The sequence below is a fragment of the Protopterus annectens genome, chromosome 11.part0 (genome assembly GCF_019279795.1).
Source record: "Protopterus annectens isolate FY-2018-M chromosome 11.part0, PAN1.0, whole genome shotgun sequence".
In the NCBI taxonomy this organism is placed as follows: domain Eukaryota; kingdom Metazoa; phylum Chordata; order Ceratodontiformes; family Protopteridae; genus Protopterus; species Protopterus annectens.
Window position 1 is genome coordinate 237,128,325 of NC_056745.1, and position 25,734 is coordinate 237,154,058.

Below are 25,734 nucleotides of genomic sequence, written 5' to 3' on the forward strand. Positions count from 1 at the left end.
TCAAACCAGAAGTAGATAAAAATCAGACAGCAACTGAATGTGCCAAAAAACAAAAGAAAGAATATAACGTGAGGGATCAGATGAGAACACAAGTAATGTGAAAAATGCAATAATATAGTCGAAGGTATAGAAAATTCTTGTGACAACCTCATGTTGATCAAGACTGGACACAAGAATGGTTAAGGAAAGGTGAATTTAAACCAAAAGACAAAAGGTTAACACTGGCGGCCCAAGAGAGTGGACTACATACACATTGGTTTACAAAGTCCCTTGAACATGTGGGAAAAACAGACAAATGTAGGTTTTGTAAAACCAAATTGGAAACAGTCATACATCTTTCTGCTGGTTATGATACACTAATGGCAGAAGGACTGTATACTGAAAGGCATAGCAATGTGGCAAGACTGGTTCACTGAGTAGTGTGCAAACATTGTAATACTGAAGTAGCTGAAAAACACTGGAAACATGAGCCACAAAGCATTATAGAAAATGATGTGATCACCTTGTACCAGCAATTCAAAATATTGATTTAAGAAAGCCAGATATAGTAGTCCATGAAAAGAAGACAAACGTAACATCAATCATTGAAATTGCTACACCCAGTGACTACAGTGTCTTACATATAGAGAAACATAAAGTCATAAAATACCAAGATTTGCAGGCAGAAATGGGAGCAGTTTGGAAGAAAGATACCCTGACAGTTTCAATAGTAGTAGAAGCAATTTGTCTTATAAAAAAGAATTTACAGTTGTACTTGGATATGTTACTAATGCATGTAACTCTGTACAAATTACAGAAGGAATCATTACTGGGCACATTGCGGGTTCTGTGAAGAGCACTTCTGGCTAACATCAAAGAATGAAATGATACTAATTTCATGAACCTTAATCATCCTTTGACTTAGGAATGGGGTCCATTTGTGTCATGGTATTAGAACCCCAAAAGACTTAGAAAAATTAAAAACAAAATAGTTATTTGTAAGGATCAGTTGAAGAAGGCAAGATTAGCAGGAGGGTTATCCCAAAGTGCACACAGGTTTCTAATTAGTGTATGTTGCTATGAGCTCCATGAAATGTAAGAACTGTTTGTACTTTCATGTTTCTTTCATACAATGTGACAGTTCCACCTCTTAGACCAAGTGAAGAATGATGATGTTCTTAATATTAGAATTCATATTGCTGATCTATATTTTTATGTTTTAAACAGCTGATACTTACTGTGATATAACTTTGGTAATGCTGTATCATGTCTTGCAGCTGTACATGCTCACAAGTAACCTCAGAGGTCAAAACATTGTCCGTATTATATGACAGTTAGCCACAGGGATAGTGCAGAGAGACAGAGATATTTCTGACCATGCATGTGTGGAATAAGTTTTAAGGATAAAGAACATGGCTATGCTCTAAATGGAGGAAGTCTGAAAATATAATATGTTAGATAATAAAAATGAGTATATTAAAGTAAAATATAGAATGGGATTAGAGCTGCCTTCAGAGCCCAAACAATGGCTGAGGAGAGGGAAGGTCAGAAAAAGGCAACTAAGCCAAATCTGCATTTTGGCAGAGTTTACAAAATGATTGTCAGCATAAGTTGACTTAGAAAAGTGTTTTATCTTTAAGATATGCACTCTGGTAATGTACTGTTTCATAGGAGGAAGTAGAAAATATCTTGAGATTTCTGATGGGTCAGTGGAGGCTTAAGAGCCTAATATATTGACTGCCATTTTAAAGAAAGGAAGAGATTAGTTACCTCAGAGAGTAAATCAAAAGAGGATACCATTATCAGGCTGAATCTTTCTTCACCCTTACTGTTACTAGGGCTGTTAGGGATGAATGTAAGGGAGCAGAAAGCTAAACGGGAATTAACCATTTCTTCTGTAATGTTTGTTATGTACAGTAGTGAAATGTTATACTTCAGATTGGGAGGAAAAAGGAGATGCCAGAGAATTCACGGAAAGCAGCTTTTAATTACTGTCATTTAGTTGTTGTCAGTTTGATCTGATTTATGCCTTGCTGCAATATATGGATTCTTACTGAATACAGTTCGATCGTCTGAGTCTTGTCAGTGCAAATCCAGGCATAGGGAGACTCCATGAGCGAAAATGTGGATTTATGTATGCAGTCTGAGAATGATCTTTCTTGATTTTTCTTGAGGTATGGTGATCTTGGAGTTGCCATTTGAAGGTTTGGTGGGTGAAGAGGGACTTGGGCTCCATGTTGAGGGATGCAGGGATACTTGCACCCCCCCCCCCAAAAAAAAATTAAATGAGAACAGTGATATTGACATTCATTGTTCTCCTGCAGTTTTTGTAGGCTTTTTGTAATTTTGGAGCTCATGGTTGAGTTTCAGACTTTGGCAAATAAAACTGAATGCCACTTAGTACCCTGAAATCAGTGATTACATTTTTATTAACTTTGTGTTGGTTTTATGTTTGGAAAAATTATAACATTGGCATTATGAAATACTTTAAATAATGTTTTAAATAATTATGTTTGTGTCCTTGAGTCATTTTTATGTTATAATTTTTTAGGATGAGCAATTTTTATGTATGACTCTATGAACTTGCTTTGTAAGAACATATAATTATTTAATAATTGGATGTAGGTTTAGATTGGTTGATTAATCAAGTAATAAGTTTGGAATGCTAGAAATGATTGGATATTGTTTGTTTTTTTTTTTTGTATCTGAAGAAGTCCTGTAGTAAATGGACAAAAGCACTTATTATTTTAAAGTTTAATAAATTAAATACAGTTTTACAGCGACTTTACAGCCTCTTTGTTATTAGATAAACAATGTTTAATAATGTACCTCCCCTTCCCATATCTAAAATATATTGTTTTTGTTATATTTTATTTTATTTTTAATTTATTTCTATTGCTGATAGTTTTTTATGCATTCATAGGTATCTTCCTACACTTAGGTACAGGCTTGGGTTGTTAAATTTTCAGTTGTGCTTTATTAGCTAGTATCCTTTCAACTAAAGCATACATTTATAAGAATACTTGAGGTCACTCTGAAAAGCTGCAGTTGGGTAGTATAGAAATCCTAACATCTCTCTTCAAAATAAACAACAACAAAACAATTTTTTCATTTTGGCTATATGTGTCCCTCCAGATAAAAAATAGAACTGCCGACAATTTTCTCCACTCATCATTCCAACAGATCCATGATGAAACTCAAATACTAGGAGACTTAAACACAAAATTGAAATAGTAACTAATGCTAACTAAACTATTGGATATTGTAGGAAATGACAACTTCAAATTCAAACAGCATATATAACAAACCATAACAAAATATCATCAAAAACTAGGATCCTTCTAAAGGGCCAGACAGTACCTTACTGACAGAGCAAGAAAAACTCTAGCCTCCACCTACCTAATTCCAACTCTTCTATTCACCTCACCCATTTTAACAAATGTAAGCACAACGCTTAAATCCCAGCTAGCTTCTTGTTATAATAAGGTCACTAAATTTGCTTTTGCTGCCCCATATAGATCCCATCACTATCTTTCATTAAAATGGTTTAATGCTCTTCAACTAAACTTCTACCCAACATACTCAGAAGTAGTTACTGAACATTAACTAAATTACTTCCCTGAAAAATGTTCACTACTACAAACTATTCTGCTATCTTTCTGCCCCACAAGGGATTTCTGCTCAGATGAAAAATTCCTATTACTCACAAGTAAGTCTAACGACTCAACATGGGACTCTAGTCTTGTTATGTCTCCAGGCTCTGGAATGCCATTCCTCTGCACATAAAAATGACTAGAAAACGCCCTCATTTGAAAATACTGCTCAAATAGCACCTTGATCAGTCACAGTCATCTTCTTGCACTTCACCAGGTTGACTCTGTCATTTCAAATTCCTCTTTCTCATTAGTATTATTTTGTCTTATGCCTTTAGCTGTATTAGCATACTCTTCTCTGTATTTCTCCAACATATCGTCCTGTCTCAGCTAGCCTTTCTCCTTATTGAGACTAATCCTATCATGTTGTCCTACCTGTAATCTCGGACCTATGTCCTTTGCAAGAATCCCGATCTCTTTTACCATATCGTATATCTTACTACACCTGATATTCCTCTTGATACCTATCCTTTTTTCAATATTAACAAATACATCCTAATTTCACAGCATATAGTAACTCAAAGTGTATGACTCACTGAAAATTGTTTTTTGTCGTAATAAAACACATCTTAAACTGTTTAATTTCCAGAGAAATATACATCTCATAGTTTTATAATGTATATAGGTAACACTAAGTTTGTTAGAAAAAACATTTCAAACAGTTTATCAATGTAAATGTTACTTTCTGTACTTGTGTTAATGACTGTATCTCTGAAACTGTAAATATATGATGTAACTGCATTTATGTATGTATTTCTTTTTTTTCAAAAACATTTTTATTTTGCTGTCATAAATATACACAAATGTACATATAACAAATACAATAAAACAATAACAAAACTATTTACAATACTTACATTCATCCATGATAAACATTTTATCAATGAAAAGTTATCAGTATTTGTTCAAAAGGTTTTCCAAGTTTTGCCATGCTATTTTTTGTGAGTAATGTTATGAGTTCTATAACAAATGGTTTGCAGTTCTGTTTTACAAACAACCTTTGCTAAATTAATAAAATTTACTTTTCCAGTTCATAGTAATAACTTTTCTGGCAATTGCAATTATTAAACAGAGTAACTGAATCTGAGATTTAGGGATTACATTAGGTATAGGAGCATCAAATAGGATTAGTGAGTATGTATGTATTTCTGATGGAGCTTTTCTCCAGAGGAATCTGCTGAAAATGGGCTTTGCTCAGTCAGACTGTGCTGTTCAGCAAAGACAACAAAATATATTGATGTGTGTGTGTGTATCTGTCCCTCTTATGCAAGACTAATATCTGTAGCCTTCTTTTAGCAACAATTCTGAGTTTATTCAGATCTCCAGGTCCATTTATATGAAGCATGACTATAGTACACTAGATGTCCTTCAAGAATGCAACTGCAGTCCTGACATATGGGTTGTCCTGCCTCAGGCAGCCCTTTGGTCGGCCGGATTCCAAAGTCTGGGTCCGGCGTCGGCTGATGTCTCCTCCTCCCCGACGTCAGAGCAGCTGGGGTATAAAGGCATCCGCCGACGCCATCTTCTTCAGTCTTTCTTGCCGCGCGGTGCCCGAAGCAGAAGCAGTTCGCAAGTGCCGGTCAGTCAGCTCCTGTGTTTTCAGTTACCGTCATCTAAAGCTAAGTACCCGTTGGGGAACATTTTTTCTTGCCTCAGCCGATGTCAGAAAAAATTGAAAAAGTTAATAATTGTTTGTCTTGTGGTAAACAAATACCTCATAAAGACTTCCATTCTTACTGCCTCCCTTACCTGGGCCCAGACCACGACGTCTCGGCCTGTGCTTGCTTTAATAAGTGCACACTCAGGCACCAGGCAGAATTTGCCGAAGACTTTTTTGGCGAATCTTACGCTTATATCATGCCGTCGGAACAACCGACAGCACAATCTACCAAAAAACGCAAGGACCGGGACTGACATCCTCGGCCCGCGTCGTCCACCAATACCATGCCTAAGCCCTCCACGAGTGCATTTGTCCCTTCGGAAGCGGTAATTCAGCCGCTCCAGGCCGACGACACCGCTTTAACGTGTTCTTCGGTCCCGGAGATTTCAACGGTGCCGGTTGTTGATTTTCCTCCAGAAACCGAAGCTCTAGATTTACCCGACACCATTCCTGTGGACAAAGTTACCCCTGCATGTGGGGCAGCTAGGCCTCCAGTATCCATGTCCATCAAGGCCTTTGCACGTGCTAAGGCTGCTAGCCAGGCCAAGGCCCATCCTAAATCCACTTCTCAGGGCTCCTCTTCTGATAGACAGATCATGACTCTAGTTGCAGATCTAATCTCTCTTATCAGGGGTTCTCAGCCGCACCCAGACAGGGGTTCTCAGCCGCCTGCAGATAAAAGGCCTAGAACTGAGCAGACAGACACCCTCTCTTCAGATGAAGCCTCTGGGGATTCAGAGCACTCAGATACCCAGGAAGAATCCTTCCAGGCCTATGAGGACTCGGATGCTGAGGAATCAATTCCCTCTGCCTCCCCTCCAGAGGATATCTCTTTCAGTGAAGTTCTCCACTCCATGAAAGAACATTTTCAGTGGCAGAGTCAGGAATTCTCTGACTCCAGGAAAAGGCTTCGTACCTTCCTTAAGTTACCCCAGCACAGACCCTTAGCTATTCCTCCAGTGTTAGATGTACTGGATGATGTGTACTCAGACTCCAGTGCTTCCCCTGATTCTCTCCCTCCTGCTCCTGTCAAGCCAGACAGATATTACAGGGTTCCTGAAACTCATAAACATCTCTTTAAGGCTCAGACTGTGGATCTAGAAACTATTTCTCAGGGGCCCAAAGGAGTGGCTACTTCCTCGGCCAAAAACCCTTTGCCCTCAGACAGGGAATCAAGGTCCCTGGAGAGATGGGGCAAAAAAGTTTATACCTCTTCCACCCTTGCCATGAGGTCACTTAACTGTCTTTTTCATATGTTTCAGTACCAGGATTACTTAATGGATGATTTTCAGAAAAAGTTAGCCTCTCCTGAGCCTATAGATAGAAAGGCATTGCAGGATTTGGTTCATAATACTCAGCAGGTTAGCAATCATTTTCTTCAGTGTGGTTATGATGCATTGGAAGCTTCATGTAGGGCAGCTATGACAGGGGCCGTTATACGTAGACATGCTTGGTTGAAAGAACAGCCACTGCCAGACCATGTTAAAATAAAGCTCCTGGATGCACCTCTGGAAAAACAGAAGCTTTTTGGTGCTAATGCTCAGGATGTGTTGAAGTCTATCGAAGAAAAGTCAAAATCAGTACAGACAGTCAACGATTTTCTCCAGGTTCAGCCTCCCAGATTCAGCAGGAATTGGCCTTCAAAGAATTGGTCCTTTCCAGACTCTGACAAGTTTCAAAGGGGAAAAAACAGGCGTGCTCGAGGTAGAGGGCAATACGGAGGCTCCTACAGGGGTCGCCAATGGCAACCACCAAATCAGAGAAGTGGCTCAGGGAGTTCACCTGCACCACAGGGACAATCACAATGACTTGACTTTCACTCCGCCTACCAAGGCTCAAAGAGAAGCACCTCTAGGCGGAAAATTATCCTTATTCTCAAAGAACTGGCACATTTTAACCAAGGACAAATGGATTCTGGACATAATAGACAAAGGTTACAGGTTCCACTTCCATACCTTACCAACGAGACAAGGCATGCCAAACCTGCCACAAAATCAAAGGGCAGAGGCACTCATACAAATTTCAAAGCTGTTACAAATAAAAGCTATAGAAAAGGTTCCTCCTCAGGAACAAGGCCAGGGATTCTATTCAAGACTGTTCCTTGTTCCAAGAAAAGAAAAGCAATGGAGACCTATACTGGACTTGTCCGTTCTAAACACTTTTCTCATTGTGCCAAAATTCAAAATGCTGACGTTACAGCAACTCCTTCCCATGCTGGGCAAGGAGTCTTGGCTGGTTACTCTGGACCTCAAGGAGGCATACCTGCATGTCCCAATCAGACACAGCTGCAGAAGATACCTCAGATTTCTTGCAGGAACAGAGCATTATCAATTCTCAACATTGCCGTTTGGCTTATGTACTGCGCCCAGAGTATTCACGAAATGCCTGGCATCAGTAGTTGCACATTGTAGACTCCAGGGGATTCAAATATACCCTTACCTGGATGACTGCCTCATACAAGCATACAGCAAACAAACCTTGATAAAGAATTTGGATTATGTCATTCAGTTGCTACAGGCTTTGGGATACACAGTCAACATTCAAAAATCAAGACTATTTCCATCCCAAAAGATTATTTTTCTAGGAGCAAAACTGGACACTCAATCACAAATGGCTTTCCTCACAGAGGAGAAACAACAGCATTTACCAGATTACTTCAAAAGCCTAGCAAAACTTACCCAGCTGACCGCAAGGAAGATCCTGCAGGCCCTGGGGTTCATGGCATCTTGCATTCTTCTGATTCCTCTAGCAAGGCTGCACATGAGAAAGCTACAATGGTACCTAAACAAACTTATGGTCTCAACACAGCCACAACCTAGAAGACGTAATACCACTCATTCCATGCCTGCAAAGGGAATTCTTGTGGTGGGCTCAAGCAAGCCATTTAAACGAAGGCATGCCTTTCAACAAAGCTCAAGCAAGTCAAACCATAGCAACAGATGCCTCAGATCATGGATGGGGGGCACATATGGAGGGCAGATGCATTCAAGGTCAATGAACTCCCATGGAAATGCCTCTGCACATAAATCAAAAAGAGATGTTGGCAGTGGTACATGCAATGGAAGCCTTTGGAAGATCTCTTCAACAAGGTCATCTGCTAATAAGGACAGACAACACCACTGTCATGTGGTATATAAACAAACAAGGAGGCACTCACTCGTATCCCCTCTGCAGACTAACAATGACTCTTTGGGAAAAGTCCCTGAAACTAAACATCCATTTGCAATCCCAGTTTGTTCCGGGCAAGGACAATGTTCTGGCGGACAGGTTGAGCAGAAATTTCTTGGATCCACACGAATGGATGCTGCATCCACACATTTTCTCACAAATAACAACTGCATGGGGAAGACCGGACATAGATCTCTTTGCTTCTCAACTCAATCATCATCTGGACAGGTTCTGCTCAAGGACACACCATCCTCTAGCCTGGAGAACGGATGCTGTCTCCTTCAGCTGGAATACCCTAACAATTTATGCATTCCCTCCTCTACCATTACTGACCAAGGTGTTACTGAAGATCAAAGCAGAACAACCAAAAGGAATCTTGATAGCTCCAGACTGGCCAAGGCAGCACTGGTATCCCTTGCTACTGAGCATAACTCACACCAAACCGTGGCCCTTGCCCCAATGGCCTCTGCTCCTAACTCAGCACAATTACAGGACTGTTCATCAAAACCTACAAACATTGCAGCTGACAGCTTGGAGGGTTCCATGACTTTAACCCATGTCTCCCTCTCCGAAAAGGTTCAGGAAATCTTGCTGGAAGCACGCAGACCTTCCACCAGAAAAACCTACTCGGCCAAGTGGAAGAGATTCATCATCTGGAATGTCAAAAAGGGCCAGGATGCATCAGTGATGAGCATACCTCAGATATTAGAATACTTGGCAGAAATGTTTCATAGTGGCCTCTCATATTCTTCCATTAAAATTCACGCTTCAGCAATCTCAGCAAATTACAACTGTGACCAACCTGTGTTTTCGCATCCTTTGCTAAGACAGTTTCTAAGAGGGATAAAGAATATCAAACCTCCTAGAAGACCACCAGTTCCTGCATGGGACCTCAACTACGTCTTGGAAAAATTAACTCTTCCTCCTTTTGAACCAGCAGCATCTTCAGAAATGCAATTTCTCTCCTGGAAAACGGTCTTCCTGTTGGCAGTTACCTCAGAAAGGAGAGTCTTGGAGATACAGGCCCTCATGGCAGTACCTCCTTTTCTCATTTTTCATCAGGACAGAGTTTCTCTAAGGACCAATCCTTCATTCATGCCAAAAGTGATATCCAGGGTGTCTCTAAATCAAGCAATCCATCTGCCTACTTTCTTTCCAAATCCTCAAAATAAAGGGGAAAGGCTGCTGCATACTTTGGACATACACAGACAATTATGCTACTACTTGGACAGAACAAAGGCCACCAGGAAGTCTGACCAACTATTTGTAGCCTATGCTGCTGGAGTGCAAGGAAAAGCAGTCTCCAAACAAACAATTTCAAAATGGATTGGACACTGCATCAGATTATGTTACTCCTATCATGGAAAAGGTGTGCCAGCCAATATTAGGCCACACTCAACCAGAGCTACAGCCACATCCACAGCTTTTCTAAGAGGAGTGGCTACAAAGGACATTCTAGAGGCTGCTACATGGAGCTCCGTGCATACATTTACCAAATACTACAACCTGCCTTTATACTCCAGATCCTGAGCAGGCTTTGCTTTGGCAGTCCTGCAGGGCCTTTTAGCTATACCATCCCTTGTTTAGATCTTACCACCCCCAGCTTGGCTATGGTATTCAACCCATATGTCAGGACTGCAGTTGCATTCTTGAAGGACATAGTACAGTTTTGTACCTACCATAAATGTAGATGTCCGATAGATATGCAACTGCAGTCAGGTTTTCCCTCCCTCCTACCCCTCTGCTTTTTTCCTTGGGTCCATTCCCCCTTTCCTATATTAGCTGGGGATATCTGTTATGGTGTATCTGTTTATTACTGTTGTGCATGTCTGGAATTTTTTGTTTATCCATTCACAAAATTTTGCCTTCCTTGGAGGGCACCTGGCATCTGGGGCAAGAAACACTGAAGAAGATGGCGTCGGCGGATGCCTTTATACCCCAGCCACTCTGACGTCGGGGAGGAGGCGACATCAGCCGACGCCGGACCCAGACTTTGGAATCCGGCCAACCGAAGGGCTGCCTGAGGCAGGACAACCCATATGTCAGGACTGCAGTTGCATATCTATCGGACATCTACATTTATGGTAGGTACAAAACTGTACTTTATACATGCTGCTACAAGGTTCTTACCATAATGTGTATATTCATTTCTCTCTCGCTTTATGTATTGTATATATATATATATATGTGTATATATATATATATATATACATATATATATATATGATATGTGTGTGTGTGTGTGTGTGTGTGTATATATATATATATATATATATATATATATATATATATATATATATATATATATATACACACAAATGGTATATATGCAAATGACTCTTAAGAAAGTAGCAGTATTTCATGAATTCATAAATATTGAATGCTGACGAGTTTTTACTTTTCATGTCTTCATGGGTACATTTAGGCTATTAAAGCTAAACCCCGCTAGTTGTAGACATGCATGCTTTGGTCTTTTTTTACTTCTTTTAGCATAAGGAAATTGTTTGGCTATACTTTGCAAACACAGAGCTTAAAAAATCAGGTATAATGTCCATAAGCAGAAATGTACCTGCAAAGTATCCAAGTAATATTTAAACAGAAGGTTAAAAGGTCACAAACAAATTATTTAGTAGAGACATCAAGAAAGACTCAACCAAGCTACACCCTTCACTGTACAATACCTTGAACCTAAAAAAGAAGGTGAAACATGCATGTCTTCATTCAGTAGGGTTGTCTTGACTTAGATTAGATTGGCACAAGATGCATTTTTACAGAAGGTCACCATTTTTTAAATCTTGTATACACAGTATGTGATTATTTTAATGCTTTTTTTCACCTTGATTAAATTGGAATTCACTGTCTACTTAGGTGGAAAATATGCTTGCGGTGTGCAAGGGCATTTTAGTACTATTTAACAAACAGCCAAGCATGTTACTGGGTCCCATGGAGGTTCTTAGTCCTGAGCAGTACTTTTAGTACATGTATTTCAGTGATGATATGAGGTTTGAAAGATGTGGGGATTGCGAGGCTTCTCAGAAGTGAAAGCTGCACTATATTTATTTGCTGGTATAGTGGCAATTTTCTTTTGGTCCAAGTAGTTTTGTCATTAAGTACACCTTCTGTATATTGCTGAGTGTTGCATCTTAGTTTTTCAACATAACTACTTTTACTGATCTTGGTTTGGTAACCTGACCTCATGGGCGGGCTTAGATTTAATAGTGTTCTTTAAATTCTTTTTCCCCTTTTTAAAACACCTTTTATGCATTATCACTTGTGACATAGGGAAACTTGCACTTAAATAAAAGTAATCAAGCCATGTTAATAAGTTCACATTTATAAATATTATACATCACATATGTTTGTTATATACCCTATAATCTAGGGAACATTATTTATTATTTATTTATTTGACATTTGTTGACCGGGTTAGTTTGACTGGGCAGAAGCTCTTTTTCAGCGGAGGCCCGGGGAGAAAAGCTCATTGAATACAATCTTATGTATATAAAATACAACAAATTCAGTATTAGCTATAAAAAATACAATGGTTCACAAAAAAAGTTTAAAAGAGTTATATGCTAAAGTTTTCCAGGAACTATAGATGCACTAAGTAATCTAGTGAGGTATACAATATGTTTACATTAAACATAAAAGGCGGTGAAGAATTATGTAAACAACTAGCAGTGCAGGCTCTGTATTTTATTGAGTTGACTAAATGTGTGTGAGGAACTAATAGAGACACCAGAATAGAGAAGGAGGTTATTTTGGTCAAAGTTCAGGGAGGAGAGAGAAGAGGATGTAAGTCAGTAATGAAGCAAAGGGGAATAGGAGTACAGCCAGTGAGTAAGAAAGAGAGGAAGAAAGGGGGTGAGGGGGGTAGAGAGAATTAGGAAGAAAGGGGGTGAGGGGGGTAGAGAGAATTAGAAAAAAAGGGGAGTGTGGGTGGTAGAGAGAATTAGAAAAAAGGGGGTGAGGGGGGTAGAGAGAATTAGAAAAAAGAGAATTATAAAAGGGGTGAGGGGGTAGAGAATTAGAAAAAAGGGGTGGAGAATTAGAAGAAAAAGGGGAGTGTGGGTGGTAGAGAGAGAATTAGAAAAAAAGGGGGTGAGGGGGTAGAGAGAATTAGGAAAAAAAGGGGAGTGTGGGTGGTAGAGAGAATTAGAAAAAAAGGGGAGTGTGGGTGGTAGACAGAATTTCAGAAGTAGGATACATGGAGAGAGGGTGCATTGCTGAGAGGACTGCAAGAGTAGGGTGAGTGGCTAGGGAGGCTATCGGGGGGTGTGATTACATTGACAGATCCAAGAACTGTTTTTAGAAAGTTTTTTATAGCAACCCTGAAATTTTGTGGGTAGGTAATATTCTTTATTTCTAGTTGAAGTTTGTTCCAAGCTAGGGCTGGGAGTTAGCTATAGAGTTGTTGCCCTATTTTACTTTTGGGTATGTAGATTTGGAGGAGATTTTGTTCAGAGTTATGGAGAGACCTAGGTGGGGTGTAGAGGGAGACAAGAGAGGTAATGCGAGGGCAATTGGAAGGTTGGTACAGCAGGGTATGTATGACCTGGAATTGGGAAAAAATAATTGATGAGGGAGTTCTAACCAGTTTAAGTTATGAAGGGCAAGACGGTGGTGAGACTTGTACGAGTGACCTGAGGCAAATTTAGCTATTTTGCTATAAGTAGATTCGAGTTTTATAAGGAGGGGGAGGTTTGCAGGTCAGTGAGTATTTGGGAGCCATAGAGAAGGCTGGGAAAGAGATAGGCATGGGATAGGGAGATTTTGGATTTGGAGGTGAGAAGTTTTTTGTTTTGATATAGGTGTCCAAGTTTTTGGAGAGTTTTCTTAATGCTATTGGAGACATGCAGATCAAATTTGAGTTGGTCATCAATGATGATCTCCAGGAGCTTGGTGTTAGATTCAACAGAGATGAGTGTATTGTTGTGGGAGATGATTGAGAAGGAGGGCTTGAGATGATTCATGGTTTTGGGAGTAAAAAGCAGGTGTTTAGTTTTTTTTGGATTTAGATTCAACTGAATATGGGAGAGCCAGTTTTCAATTGATGAGTTTTGAGTGAGAGTATTTAGATCAGACAGGGAGTTGGCAATGGTGATGACTGTGGGGTTTTCTGTGCCTTGCACTAGGGAAGACTGTGGACAGAATGTGTGTAGTTGGTTGATGAATATATTAAACAGTAGAGGGCCCAAAATGGATCCCTGAAGTGTGCTCATTTTGATAGAGAGGGGAGGAGATGTTGCAGAGAGCCATTTAACATATTGGAGTTGGTCTGAAAGCTAGAGGACTAGAAAATGGTAGATGTGGAGAGATTAAGTTCAGAGAGTTTAGCAAGCAGAAGAGGGTGGGACACATTGTCAAAAGCTTTTGAAAGGTCAAGGAATAGGTCTGAGACAAGTTTATAATTATCTCTGGCTTGGGATATAGTATTCAGGAAAGATATAAGGGCAGTGGAGGTGCTGTGTTTGGGGTGAAAGCCATGTTGTGTGTGGGTAAGCAAGTTCTCTCGTAAGACGTAGTGGACGATTTGTTTGTGGGCACACTTTTCTAAGATTTTGGGAGAGGAGATAAAATAGCAATAGGCCTGAAATTGGTGAGTTCTGAGGAGTTTCCACCATTGTGAATGGGAATAGTGTAATTTTTTTTCCGGATTGAGGACTTTGGATTCAGCAGTGGAGCAGTTAATAAGAATGGAGATAGAGAAGGCAATTGAGTTGGCTGCCATCCTCAGGAAGAGAGGTGGTAGGTTGTCAACAGAGGAAGATCAGAGCTTTAGTTTGATGAGCATAGATTTAATATAGTTAGTTGAGACAGGTTTCAGAGAGGAGGTTTGGGTGGTTGAAGGTGGGTTTGGAGTTATAACATTGGTGCTGGAGTTGTATTGTGGAGACAGTTTGCTAATGGTTTCAATGAAGTAGGTATTAAAGGTAATTGCTATTTCCATGGGACATGGAATAGGGCCAGATGGGTTGTCTGGGTGCAGAATTTGTTAGAGTGCCAACATTTCTTTGCGTTAGTTGAGAGTGTGGAGAAGTATTGGTATAGAAAGCTTTCTTATCACTAATGATGCATTGTTTTGTAAAATTGCTCAGTTCTTTATAGTGTTGTTGATGGAAAGGGCATTTTGTTTTAGACCAGAATCTCCAAGTTTGTCTCTTTGTTGCATGAGGGTGCGTGTGGTTTGAATTAGCCATGGGGTTATGAATGATTTTACCCGAACAGTATGTTTAGGGCAAGGGAGTTGAGAAGATTGAGAAATATAGAACTGAATTTGTGGATTGTGTCTTCAAGAGATATATATTTAAGGAATGTCCAGTTTACTGATGATAGATGGTTATTTAAGATGTCAGGGTGAAAATTGGTGAACTTGCGACAGTCTGTGTATCTGTGGGGGTTGCATCTCATAAATTGTTTAATTCCTACTTTCTCTTAGACGCATTCCTCCTCCAAAACATTTTTTCTGCACGCATTGTTCCCACCATTTCCATTTTGTTTCTATGTAAATCACTCCTCCCCTTTTCTAAAGATCCCACCTCGGTGTTCTTTACATTCTTACTCAAGCATCTTTCTTGGTTTTGGGGACTATGTCTGTTGTATACGCATGAGTTTTTTTCTTTTTGTTGTAGATTTTATGTTTATGAACAAACTTTATTTATGTCAGTGAAACTCCTGGATGGTTTAAATTTCCCACTGTATTTGGCTCTTTATGGATCTGCTAATTCTATGCATTTATTTATGTAGTATAACAGTTCTTTGAAAATCTGTCTGCTGAAGTGACGTCTAAGGTGATGTTGTAAGTGGATTTCAAGACTTCATAGAATATCAGAAGATTTGTGCAGCTGAAGTCTTTCAGTTCTGATACATTGATTTCAAGGGGTTTAGACAGTCTAAAAGAAAAGGTTACTAAGTTATAGTGTGACTTTATCAGAGAGGGAATTACTAATGTAGTTGTGCATGATGATGGTACATTTGTAAGTACCAGGTAAGAATATTTTGTCCTGTAGTTGGGCCTGTAAGAATCTGGTCCATTGACTTTTTTATGATTAGATCTAAAAATTTCTGTACATATCCTGTGTCGGGGCTGTGTAGGTACTCCAGTCAGTTGATGGGTATTTAAAGCCTCCCAGAATGATGTTTTTATTTATGGTGAATTTATCCATGGCATTTCGGAACCTGGCATGAACTTTTGGGATCATGGAAGGTGTCCTGTAACAGACAATAATCTAATACTTGGTTTGGTTTAGTGTGATTTGGAGTTTGATAAGTCCCATTTGGGGGTCTCTAGGAATTTGTTTAGAGGTGACACGGTCTGTGATAAATATGGATATAACACTGGAAATGCTATTGGATCTAATTTTTGGATATTTAAGCCATGTTTCAGTTATTACACATGTATGGATGGACCCCATGTGTGAAAATGAAAAAGTGGATGGATGGTTGTCTTGCAAATGCAGTAGTTCCTCAAAGTCAGGTGGCTTCTTGTTTAGTTCTGGCACTGAGACAGTTGCTATGTTGGGATGTTCATTAATTCAACTTTGTATAAAAAGGTACTATGGGGTAGCCAAGGCTTTAGCAAGTGTGCAAAAGCCTTTGCACATGATAAGCAGACCATCCTTTCTAAAAGAAGTAGGACTATCAGGCATCTCATTCCATGCTGACACATACTGGGTCCTCCAAGAATGACTGCAACTATTTAGACACTTGTTTAAGCTAATCGTCTTTTCCTTGTGCCTAAGCATTATTCATGAGGAGAGAATGATTCTGCTCAATATCTGAGTCTTGCCTGCATTTGAGAGACGTATCGAAAGCTCACTCATTTCTCTCTTCATCTCCCTCGGGGGTTTTTACCCCACAAAATTAGTCATACATGCATAACTATAATGTATTTATATTAGATAGTGCAAGGGTCCTCAGAGTTCTAGAGATGTCTTGAGATCCTGGCACCTGAAAGACAATGCGCTGTCACCCTTTGTCTAGCCTAGTGATTGTGGCATCTGTGTGTATCACTATGGAATCACCAATCACAAAAACATTTTTGTTTGTGGAGTGATCTGATGAACTGGCATTAAGGCCCCTTGTCTCACAATGACTATTTTTTAAAGGTTGATATTGTATGATGTGATGAATGATGTTTGACTTTACTGAGACAATCTTTACAGGTCTAAGAGACTTGTGTAAGGATTTAGAGTGTCAGCATATGACATTTTATCTTGTATTAAGTGTCACATTTGAGTGCACGAAATGTGGTTTGTTATTGCAATGCTCACAGTCTGTCTTTGTGAGAGCAAGGCCTCCATATCTCTTAAATACTAGCACTGCTCACAAACAAATTTATTTGCATTTCCTAAAAGTTCATGATCTGTGGACATAAGGCAGGTGCTACACTGGTTTAGGATACCTAATTCTTTGAGGCTGGCAACAAACGAGAGGCAAGTATGCTGACCTTCAATATTTTTCATTATGAGGTTAAATATGATTTGATTTACAGAAAGTTGCAGAGCTTAGGTAAATTGTAGATCTACTTTCTTCTGAGATAGTTATTGGTTAAGGGGTGGATAGTATGCATATTAATATCTATTTAGGTAAACGAGTAAGATTTAAATGTGACTGTGATATGCACAGCTTGGGAACCCTGTATAACAGTAGTGTTGGGCTTATTTGTAGTGACTGTTGGCTAAGCTGCACAAACTAGAGCTGGTTTTACTGATACAAGCTACTTTTAGGATGCTAGATGCTCGGCTGTGTGCAGCTTGCTGCACTTATACATAGCAAGATCCTACTTATTGATTGGATTTGACTGCATTGGGTCTGTTTGGAGAAGTTACAACTGAAACTTCCTGGATCTGTGGAGTGAACATTTCCACCCTGCTGTGCTAACTGCAGCTCCACACAATGTAAAATAAACAGGAAAAAAGAAAGAACCAATGAAAAGCAGCTAAGGCTCTAATATGTAGTGTCTTCTTTATTTATTTATTTATTTATTTATTTTACATTTGTTGACCGGGATGGTCCGACTGGATACATGTCCATTTTCAGCGGAGGCCCGGGGAGAAAAGCTCCACAGAGGAAAAGGGTACACATTCATTTACATATAGATAAATACACTTACTAATGCAAATACACAAAATACAAATACACAAAAAATACTTCACATTGTTTTAGATACAATTGGCTACAACGTGAATAGATTACAGTTCAAAATACAGTATAGTTGTTGTCTAGGTTACTATTTCCCATCCCTTGTAGAGTCAAGCCAGGCAATGGGGAGCTTGACTTCATTAGTACCAGTGGAGGTGGAATTTAGTGGGTGTGAGTTTACAAATTCTTTAGACTAAGAAAAAAAGAAAAACCACCTAGTAATACAGGTGGAGAATGCTACTAGTTAAGTGTCAGAGAGAACTAGTCTGGGTTATTACTTGGGCACAGCCAATGTTTTTTAAAAAATTTTTTAAGATTATTTTTGAATTGACAAAGGGATGTAGTAAGTCTTAAGTTATTGGGGAGAGAATTCCAGACTTTTCCTATAGAGTTGGCAAAAAGGGCTTCGCCACCAGAGTTGTTGGATTTGATGGTTTGGACCAGGAATCTATGTGAGGAGCGAAGACAGCTAAGATTGGAGTATGGAATCAGAAGATTATGCAGGGAGGGGGTTTTATCCGGTTGCTTAATAATTTTAAACGCTTCAGTGAGTTGGTTTAGTTTGAGAAGATTGGGTAGTTCTAGCCAGTCAAGTTTCCTTAGGTTAAGGCAGTGATGAGTTCTGTAAGGACCTCCTACTACAAATCTGGCAATGTGATTGTAGGCAGCAGAGAGTTTGTTGATCTCACTTTTGTTAAGGAATGAAAGCACAGGAGAGGCATACAATAAAGTGGAGAGTAAATGCGTGCGAGAGATAGTTAGTTTGGCAGTAGGGGTTAGAAAGTTTTTAATTCTATACAAGGATCCAAGTTTCTTATTTACAGTCTTTATGGTTTGACTGATATGCATATCAAACCTAAGCCTACTATCAATAGTGACTCCTAATAGTTTAGTGTTGGTAACAGGCTCAATCATGGTACCATTAATAGATTGAACAAGGAAGGGACTATTGTTAGATTGTGGTGTAAGTTGGACTGATGGACTAACTGAGGTGGGAAAAAATACTAGTAACTTGGTTTTTTTTGGATTTAGAATGAGTTTCCGCTCTGAGAGCCACTTTTCTACTATAGCATAACAGTTTTGGGTTATTACTTGTAGGTCGGGGAGGGAGACATCAGAGCAGATCAAAGTGGAGTCGTCTGCATATTGGATGCAGGTGGCCTTAGGGATGACTGAGTGAAGATCATTTATGAATACAGAAAAGAGAAGAGGACCAAGTATGGAGCCCTGGGGGACCCCTATGGTATTCAGTAGCAGTTGAGAGAGCTTATTTTCCCATCGAACTGCCTGTTGTCTTCCAGAGAGGTAAGCTTTGAACCAGCTAAGGGCCGGATAATCAAGGTGTAAGGTTTCAAGAGTGTGGAGCAGTAGTTGGTGATTGACCATGTCAAAGGCTTTTGACAAGTCAAGAAAGAGGGCTGAAGATATTTTTTTTGTTATTGCGTTTTTTTATTGACTGAGTCAGTAAAAGAGAGGAGGGCGGTGGTCGTACTATGGTGGGGTCTGAAACCGTGCTGAGATTTGGACAGTAGATTGTTTAGGGTGAGATGGTGAAGGAGTTGTTTATGAACATATCTTTCCAAGATTTTGGCTATTGGAGACAGTATTGCTATAGGTCTATAATTCGATGGGTCAGTGGAGGAGCCACCCTTATGAAGTGGGATGACATGGGCTATCTTCCAATTAGAGGGGATAGTGGCCTCAGTTATAGTTCAGTTAATTAGAATTGAGATGGGATAGGCTATGGCATCTGCTGCTATTTGTAGGTATTCAGATGGGAGTCGGTCGGCCGACAGGGTGGTTGGTTTAAGTTTCTTCAGTAAGGATCTAATGTAGGAGGTGGAAGCTGGCTGGAGAGTAAAGAAGGGTAAAGATTCATCATTAACCTTATTTGGGGGGGAGGAAGGATGGGGAAGTTGATTAGCCAGGGTCTGAATGGTCTCTGTGAAAAAGGAGTTAAAAGTATTGGCGACCTCTTCTGGGTTTTTACCAATATTTGTTTCTGGGGTGGGAGTAGACGCTTTCCCTGAGTGGAGGAGGTTGTTTAAGCCTGCCCAAAACTTCTTTGGATTGTTCTGGTGCTTATCTTGGAATTGACAGAAATAATTCTTTTTATCTAGGGTAGTGTCTTTTTTCGATGCATTTCTAAGTTGCTGGAATTTAATGCGATCTTGAGGTGCCTGAGTAGTTCGCCATTTGTCCCAGGCCTGAGCTCTAAGTTTGATTTTGGATTTGGTTTCTCTAGTTAGCCATGGTGCTATTCGAGTCTTGGTTTGGATGAGTCTGTTAGGTGCATGAGAGTCAAGAATGTTGAGGAATGTGTCAGTAAAAAATGTCACACTCTCATCAAGGGGCAGGGTTTTTAGCTTGGACCAGTTACAGGATCTAAGTTCAGTTAGGAATAATGTTGGAACAAATTTCTTCTTATTTCTAACAAGTCAATATATAGGAAGGTTTATGCTGGTAAATTTGTTTTTTATTATGTAGGTGATGTGGTGGTCACTAAGATCATTTGGGAAGGGTCCCAGTAGTATATTTATGTGCGTCTTTATTAGTAAGAATCCAATCAATTATACTTTCTTTTTGGTGAGCAGTTCCGATTCTTGTAGGGGAGACAATATTTTGGGAGAAGCCATGTAGATTAATGGGCATGGGATTGGTCTGTGCGGAGCATTGGGTCCAGTCAATATTAACATCCCCTAGTACAATGGTCTCCTGAGGGTAGTTTGAGGCTATCCAATTTAGTATTATCTCCATAGTTTCTAAGTTATTCCCTGGCGGAATGTAAATTACAATAAGATTAATACTTTTTTGGTTATTTAAGCATATTTTAGGGCAATTAACTCTGCATTAGCTACCTTAGGTGGTTGAATAGGATTCAAGATGATATTAAGGGTACTTTTATACATGACAGCTATGCCCCCACCCCTTTTTTTTCCCGATCTATCCTGAGAATATTATACCCAGGTGGGAGGATCTTCATCCTTTGTGACTGGTTTGAGCCAAGTTTCTGATAGACACATAATGTCGGGGAGATGTATGGCTAACAAGGCATGTAGATTATGAACCTTGTTGTTTAGGCTTCTTAGATTAAGATGGAAGATAAGGAGGGAGCTAGCTGATCTTTGGGCTGATATTGAAGTGACTGAGTCAGGGTGAGTGGATGGGCCTGGGTTCGGATGTATATCACCATCTTTAGTGATACATTTCTTCAAATGGTATAGGAGTCTTTGGAGCTTATATAGTACCTTTAGTCCACGTTTAGATGTTGTTGCCTTTGTGTATGTTTGGGTGAGATATAGGCTTTTTTTGCTTAGGGTTTCTATGGGGTAGTAAAAAGAAGAGATCTCTTTCGAGAGAGGATGTAAGAGATTGCAGGTTTGGTCCTTTGGGTAGTGGGATCCCTTGAGTTTTTGGTTTTCGTACCTCGATATGTAGTAAAGAGTAATTAAAAGTGGCAATAGTAATGGAATAACAAGATTCACTACTTTACCCATTTTGTAGTGTAGGATTAATCTAATAGGGTGTGTAGGACCTGGAAGTGGTAGTGCAATAGCGGCTATTGGATGGAGTTGTGGGAGGAGATAGGTTAGATGATTGGGCGGGGTCGATTGGCTTAGAGCTAAGAGGGGTGTGGTCTTTAGTCTAATAAAAGTAAAGATAGTGGGGGCGGGTGGGATAAGGGGGCAGGGAGGGAAGCGGAGCGGGGATACACCAACCAAGAGCTTTCAGGGTCTTAGAGATCCTATGCTGTAGGTGAGTGTTAAAGACCACTTTACCTAATTCTATGGCCTGATTTTAAGTAAAAGGCAAGGATTCTGGTTAGGTTTACTTTCTTATTCTTATTCACACTGTTTCCCACTTGCCTAGCAAAGGACTGGAGTAATGGATTAGATGGAGTCTGGCTGGGATAGGACTATTTGCTATGTTTAAGTACTGTTATGCTGCCTGCCCAGGAGCGTTTACCAGAGGTATAAAGCCAAAAAACGACAAGGGTATAGTTATTACCCTTTATTCCTTAGGGATGTTTTTTAATAGGGCTGATAGCCGGAACCAGCATGTGCGTTCGCACCGCAATAGAGGATTCTTCCTGATTCAGTTTCAAGCACTATGCAGCCACGCGTATGTTTGTATAAGGGGCAGGTACCTAAGAGATAAATTATACAGACTTAGTATTAGCGTAGCAGTATCAGTTTTAACAGAAATTAAGCACAACTATAGTTCGAACAAACAACTTCAAGGCACAGATTTTTGAATATTAGTTAGTATACATGAGAGCATATAGCTGGAGATGCACATTTACTTTCGTCGTCACTAGGACAAGGGCTGTACTTCTGAGGTGCAATTCTTAGCTACATTACACAACCCTCAGTAGGCTATTTTAAAAAACAAGCAAAATGTGGGATAAGCAATGCCAGCAGGTCCTCCTTGAATATTGCTCAGATCTGCAGCAATTACCCTCTTCCCACTAAGATAACCACTACAAGCTCTAGATAACTAGCACACCTGACCAAAACTGGTTATTTCCTGCAACTGTGAAAAGTGACTAAAAACACAGCAAATAAAGGCAACACTGATTAATTCACGTAACATCACATAAGTGTTTGTAATGCATGGCAAGCTCTAAAAGCAATACATTGAAATCCAGAGAAGATGCATTACAAATGTAGAAAAACACAAGAAACCACTCAATAATGACGTCAGTAGCTAGACACTGTGCATAAGCCACTTGAAATGAGGTGCAGACATAGCTTTCAACCTGCTGTCTGCAGAATATGGAACAGATCTTTCATAATGTGGAACAAACAGGCAAATTGTTGAACTCTTATTCATAGCTTACTAAGTACTTCAACTAGGAAGCTCGCAGGATGATTAAAGTGCATGAATGGGTATACCTTCATTGAAGGTTGTGCATCAGGGCTGGCAACTCAGCACATAAAAATCTACTGCCAATCATTAGTGGACCGGAGTTCCGCTGTGGCGACCCCTAACTGGGAAAAGCCGAAAGACACAACATACTTATAGGTTCTTTTGATGAATTAATATGATGTGGTATTGTTTACCATGGATATGAGTTAAAAAAAATTCTTAACACTGAATGTGTGACAGGCCCTTTCAGTTTGAAGCAATGAGGTACAATTGAAAGATATGAGTAGATACTGTAAAACAAATTAATAGTTGCAATTTCAGTGAAAACACAGTAAAATACAGATGATAGAAACCACTGAAAACTGAGTTAAATAGCTAGGCAACTTTAAGTGTGATAGAATGTGTACTTGTTTTCTGGATGCAAAATGGAGTCAATGTGACTGTTTACTTTTTAGCTTGTGCACAAGAAAGCAGCACCTAGGTGTATTAGAATAACCTGCAATCACTACTGACAATGTTGAACCCTATTTAGTGAAACATTTTTAGTTCTAGCTGGATCAGTCAGTGTTTCTGCTTGACTGATTAAGTGTGACCCAAGAGTGTACCTGTAAGGTAATAATAGCAACTGAAAAGATTGTAGTAAGAAAAACAGCATGTGAAACTGTGGTGTTTAAAGGATGACTTACCATTTGTTTACCTATTTCCTGTTACTAAGTGTCTGACTTTGTAGAGATTTTTTTCATCCTCATTTTACCCAAGTATGTATTAAAATGTTTGTTTTTTTATTGAATGTAAGTACGTTTTGTGCTTAGAGGACTATTTCTTACTAAGTACTTTAAATAGTTTATCCTCAGTGTGCGACTGGACTACAGGATATCATACCTACTCTCCATTTACAAGAAAGAATATGAGGTCGCAAATGGTTCAGTTGCATCTCTAGACACACCCATCTCATTAGGTATGTGCATCTTAATACAGTATTTTTTTCTTTGCTGAGTTTTATTTGAGATTATTTTTGAATGTACTATCAACCAGAAGTATTTGCCTTGTCTTTTTTTATTTTCTATGTTTAACTTATTTTTCAAAAATTCCCTTTTAGGATGTTTCATTGTGTGAAGAAGAATCTTCCAAAGTAAAGTCAGTCTTGGATGACTGTGCAGTAATGTTTAAACACTCAGTACTGTTTTTAGTTAAGTGACACTTTTATAATTGTGACTGTGCCATGTAAGCCTACTTTGTATCATCTGGTCTCCGATTACACGTTTAGAAAAAGAACTACTTTAATTTCTAAAGTGAACCTTTTCTTCTTATACTTTGTGAATTACATACACCATCCCTTCCTGAATGACATCATGGTGTCTTGGTTTTTCAGAAGCCCCTTTAGGTATTTTCATTCTCTATCTGGTACCTTCTAAGCTGCGGGGTGCAAACGCCTAGCTTCCTCCCTCCAGCAAAGAAGCTTCTGTTCGATTCTCTGCTGGAGTATCTTCTGTAAAATCCGCTGCCAATCATGAGCGGACCGGAGTTCCGCTGTGGCGTCTCCTAACCGGGAACAGTCGAAAGACATACATCTAGCACCTTCTACCTCACTGATTAGGAATTAGTTTTCAGGCACACCCTTTGTGTAGGTGACCAGTTGAATTAGAAAATGTGGAGCTGAATACTGTTATTCAGTGTTGGGCCATTTTTTTAAGCTGCAGACCTTCATTATCGCACAGCGTCTTGCATGTGTTTGTCCTTTGCATATTTATAGCCTGCTTACTGCTGAAGAGGTCCATCTTTGAGGAAACTGCACTGTCACAATAGATTATTTGCTGAGTCCAAGAGTCACCTACAGTCTCTACTGTAAGGCTAGCCTATTGTGGTGTGTTTCATGTTCACCAACCTGATAAAGAAGAACTGGCCAGCTGCTATTTAGTACTTTCTAAACTTTTTTTCATGCTTCATCCCTTCAGTAAACTTCACCATTTATTTAGCTATGTAACCTTTTGTATATGTGTAGATATGTATGATTCCCCTTTGTTTTGTCGAAGGTTGAAAATGTTGAAGGTACAAAATGCCAAAACCAATTTTATGCAGGGAGTAAACCCCCCCACACACACACACACCTCACACCCCCTGCTTAATTTTATATGTATATATATATATATATATATCTAGAGAGAGAGAGAGAGATAAGCTTCAGCATCACACAACAGTGGAGAAAGGCAAATTTCATTTTCAACATTTTGTTGTTTTGATGTTTTGGACTTATTTGTAGCCCAATGGACTATCCTGGAAAACAAACTGCAAATAAATAAATAAATGAAACATTGGAGAATACACTGATACACCCACCCACACACACACACACACACACACACACACACACACATATTATACATGCATGTGATGTATGTATGTGGGTGCACATTTTTTTCTTACAGAACATCTTAGGGATGTGTACCGATATTCTGAGAAGTGTAAGAAACCGTAATGCATTACAATTATTGTGTTAGGCCTACTCAGCTGTATCTGAGCAAACATGTAGTTTGGATGTTCCTAAATCATGTTTCACTTTGTGCTAGGAACATTTGGCATTCCTGTCCAGTAATATTTTTCTTGCTGCTGTGGCGTTTTGGACATTGTGAAACCGTTTCTTATATTTTAGATATTTTTACAGGTCATAAGATGAGTATTTCTCCTTCTGCATTCACATTCCATGGGGTGTTGCAAGTCATGTGAATGAATAGGATTTTTTTTTGACATAACTTTGTTAAAGTGTAGAACAGTAAGTTTCTTTTCAGCTGATCAACACTGGTATTTTTAATAGCATTTCACAGTTCAGGTCCCTCTTGATTTCTTACTTGTGTACATTTTGAGTGACTTATTGTTCTTGTGTATGTTGAAATTATTATTTATTTCCTTCAGTTGTCTTTCAGTTTTGATTCATGCTTCACAAGAAGTATCATGCTTTATCATCAGAGACTTTTACAGAGTATATACCAGTTCAGGCATTCTTAATCTATGTTGTGCTGAATGTATTGCTGCAGACACAGCTGGGTGTAGAAGATATTACCTTCAGACATTAGCAAGCTTGGGTTTGGTACAGTTGACTTACCAATGCGTTGTGCTGTGCAAGCAGTCTTAATTGCTTTACATCCTGAACAACAACATCAACCCAGAAAGAGTAATGCCAGCAAGCAATACACTTTTGATCCCTCTAACCCTGGCAGTTGCCAGTCTATCTATGCTGCATATCAGAAGCAGGGCAATTACCTT

General features: G+C 39.4%; 1 protein-coding gene across 2 annotated transcripts in view; it reads left to right on the forward strand.

Annotated features, from left to right (window-relative positions):
• ITPR2 (inositol 1,4,5-trisphosphate receptor type 2) overlaps positions 1 to 25,734 on the forward strand; it is a 2,416,542-nt gene that overhangs the window by 1,247,326 nt on the left and 1,143,482 nt on the right. For both annotated transcript variants that reach the window (XM_044087657.1, XM_044087658.1), the window contains exon 23: positions 23,317 to 23,431. In XM_044087657.1, coding sequence (XP_043943592.1) covers positions 23,317 to 23,431 — 115 coding nt within the window. The remainder of the gene's footprint in view (positions 1 to 23,316; positions 23,432 to 25,734) is intronic.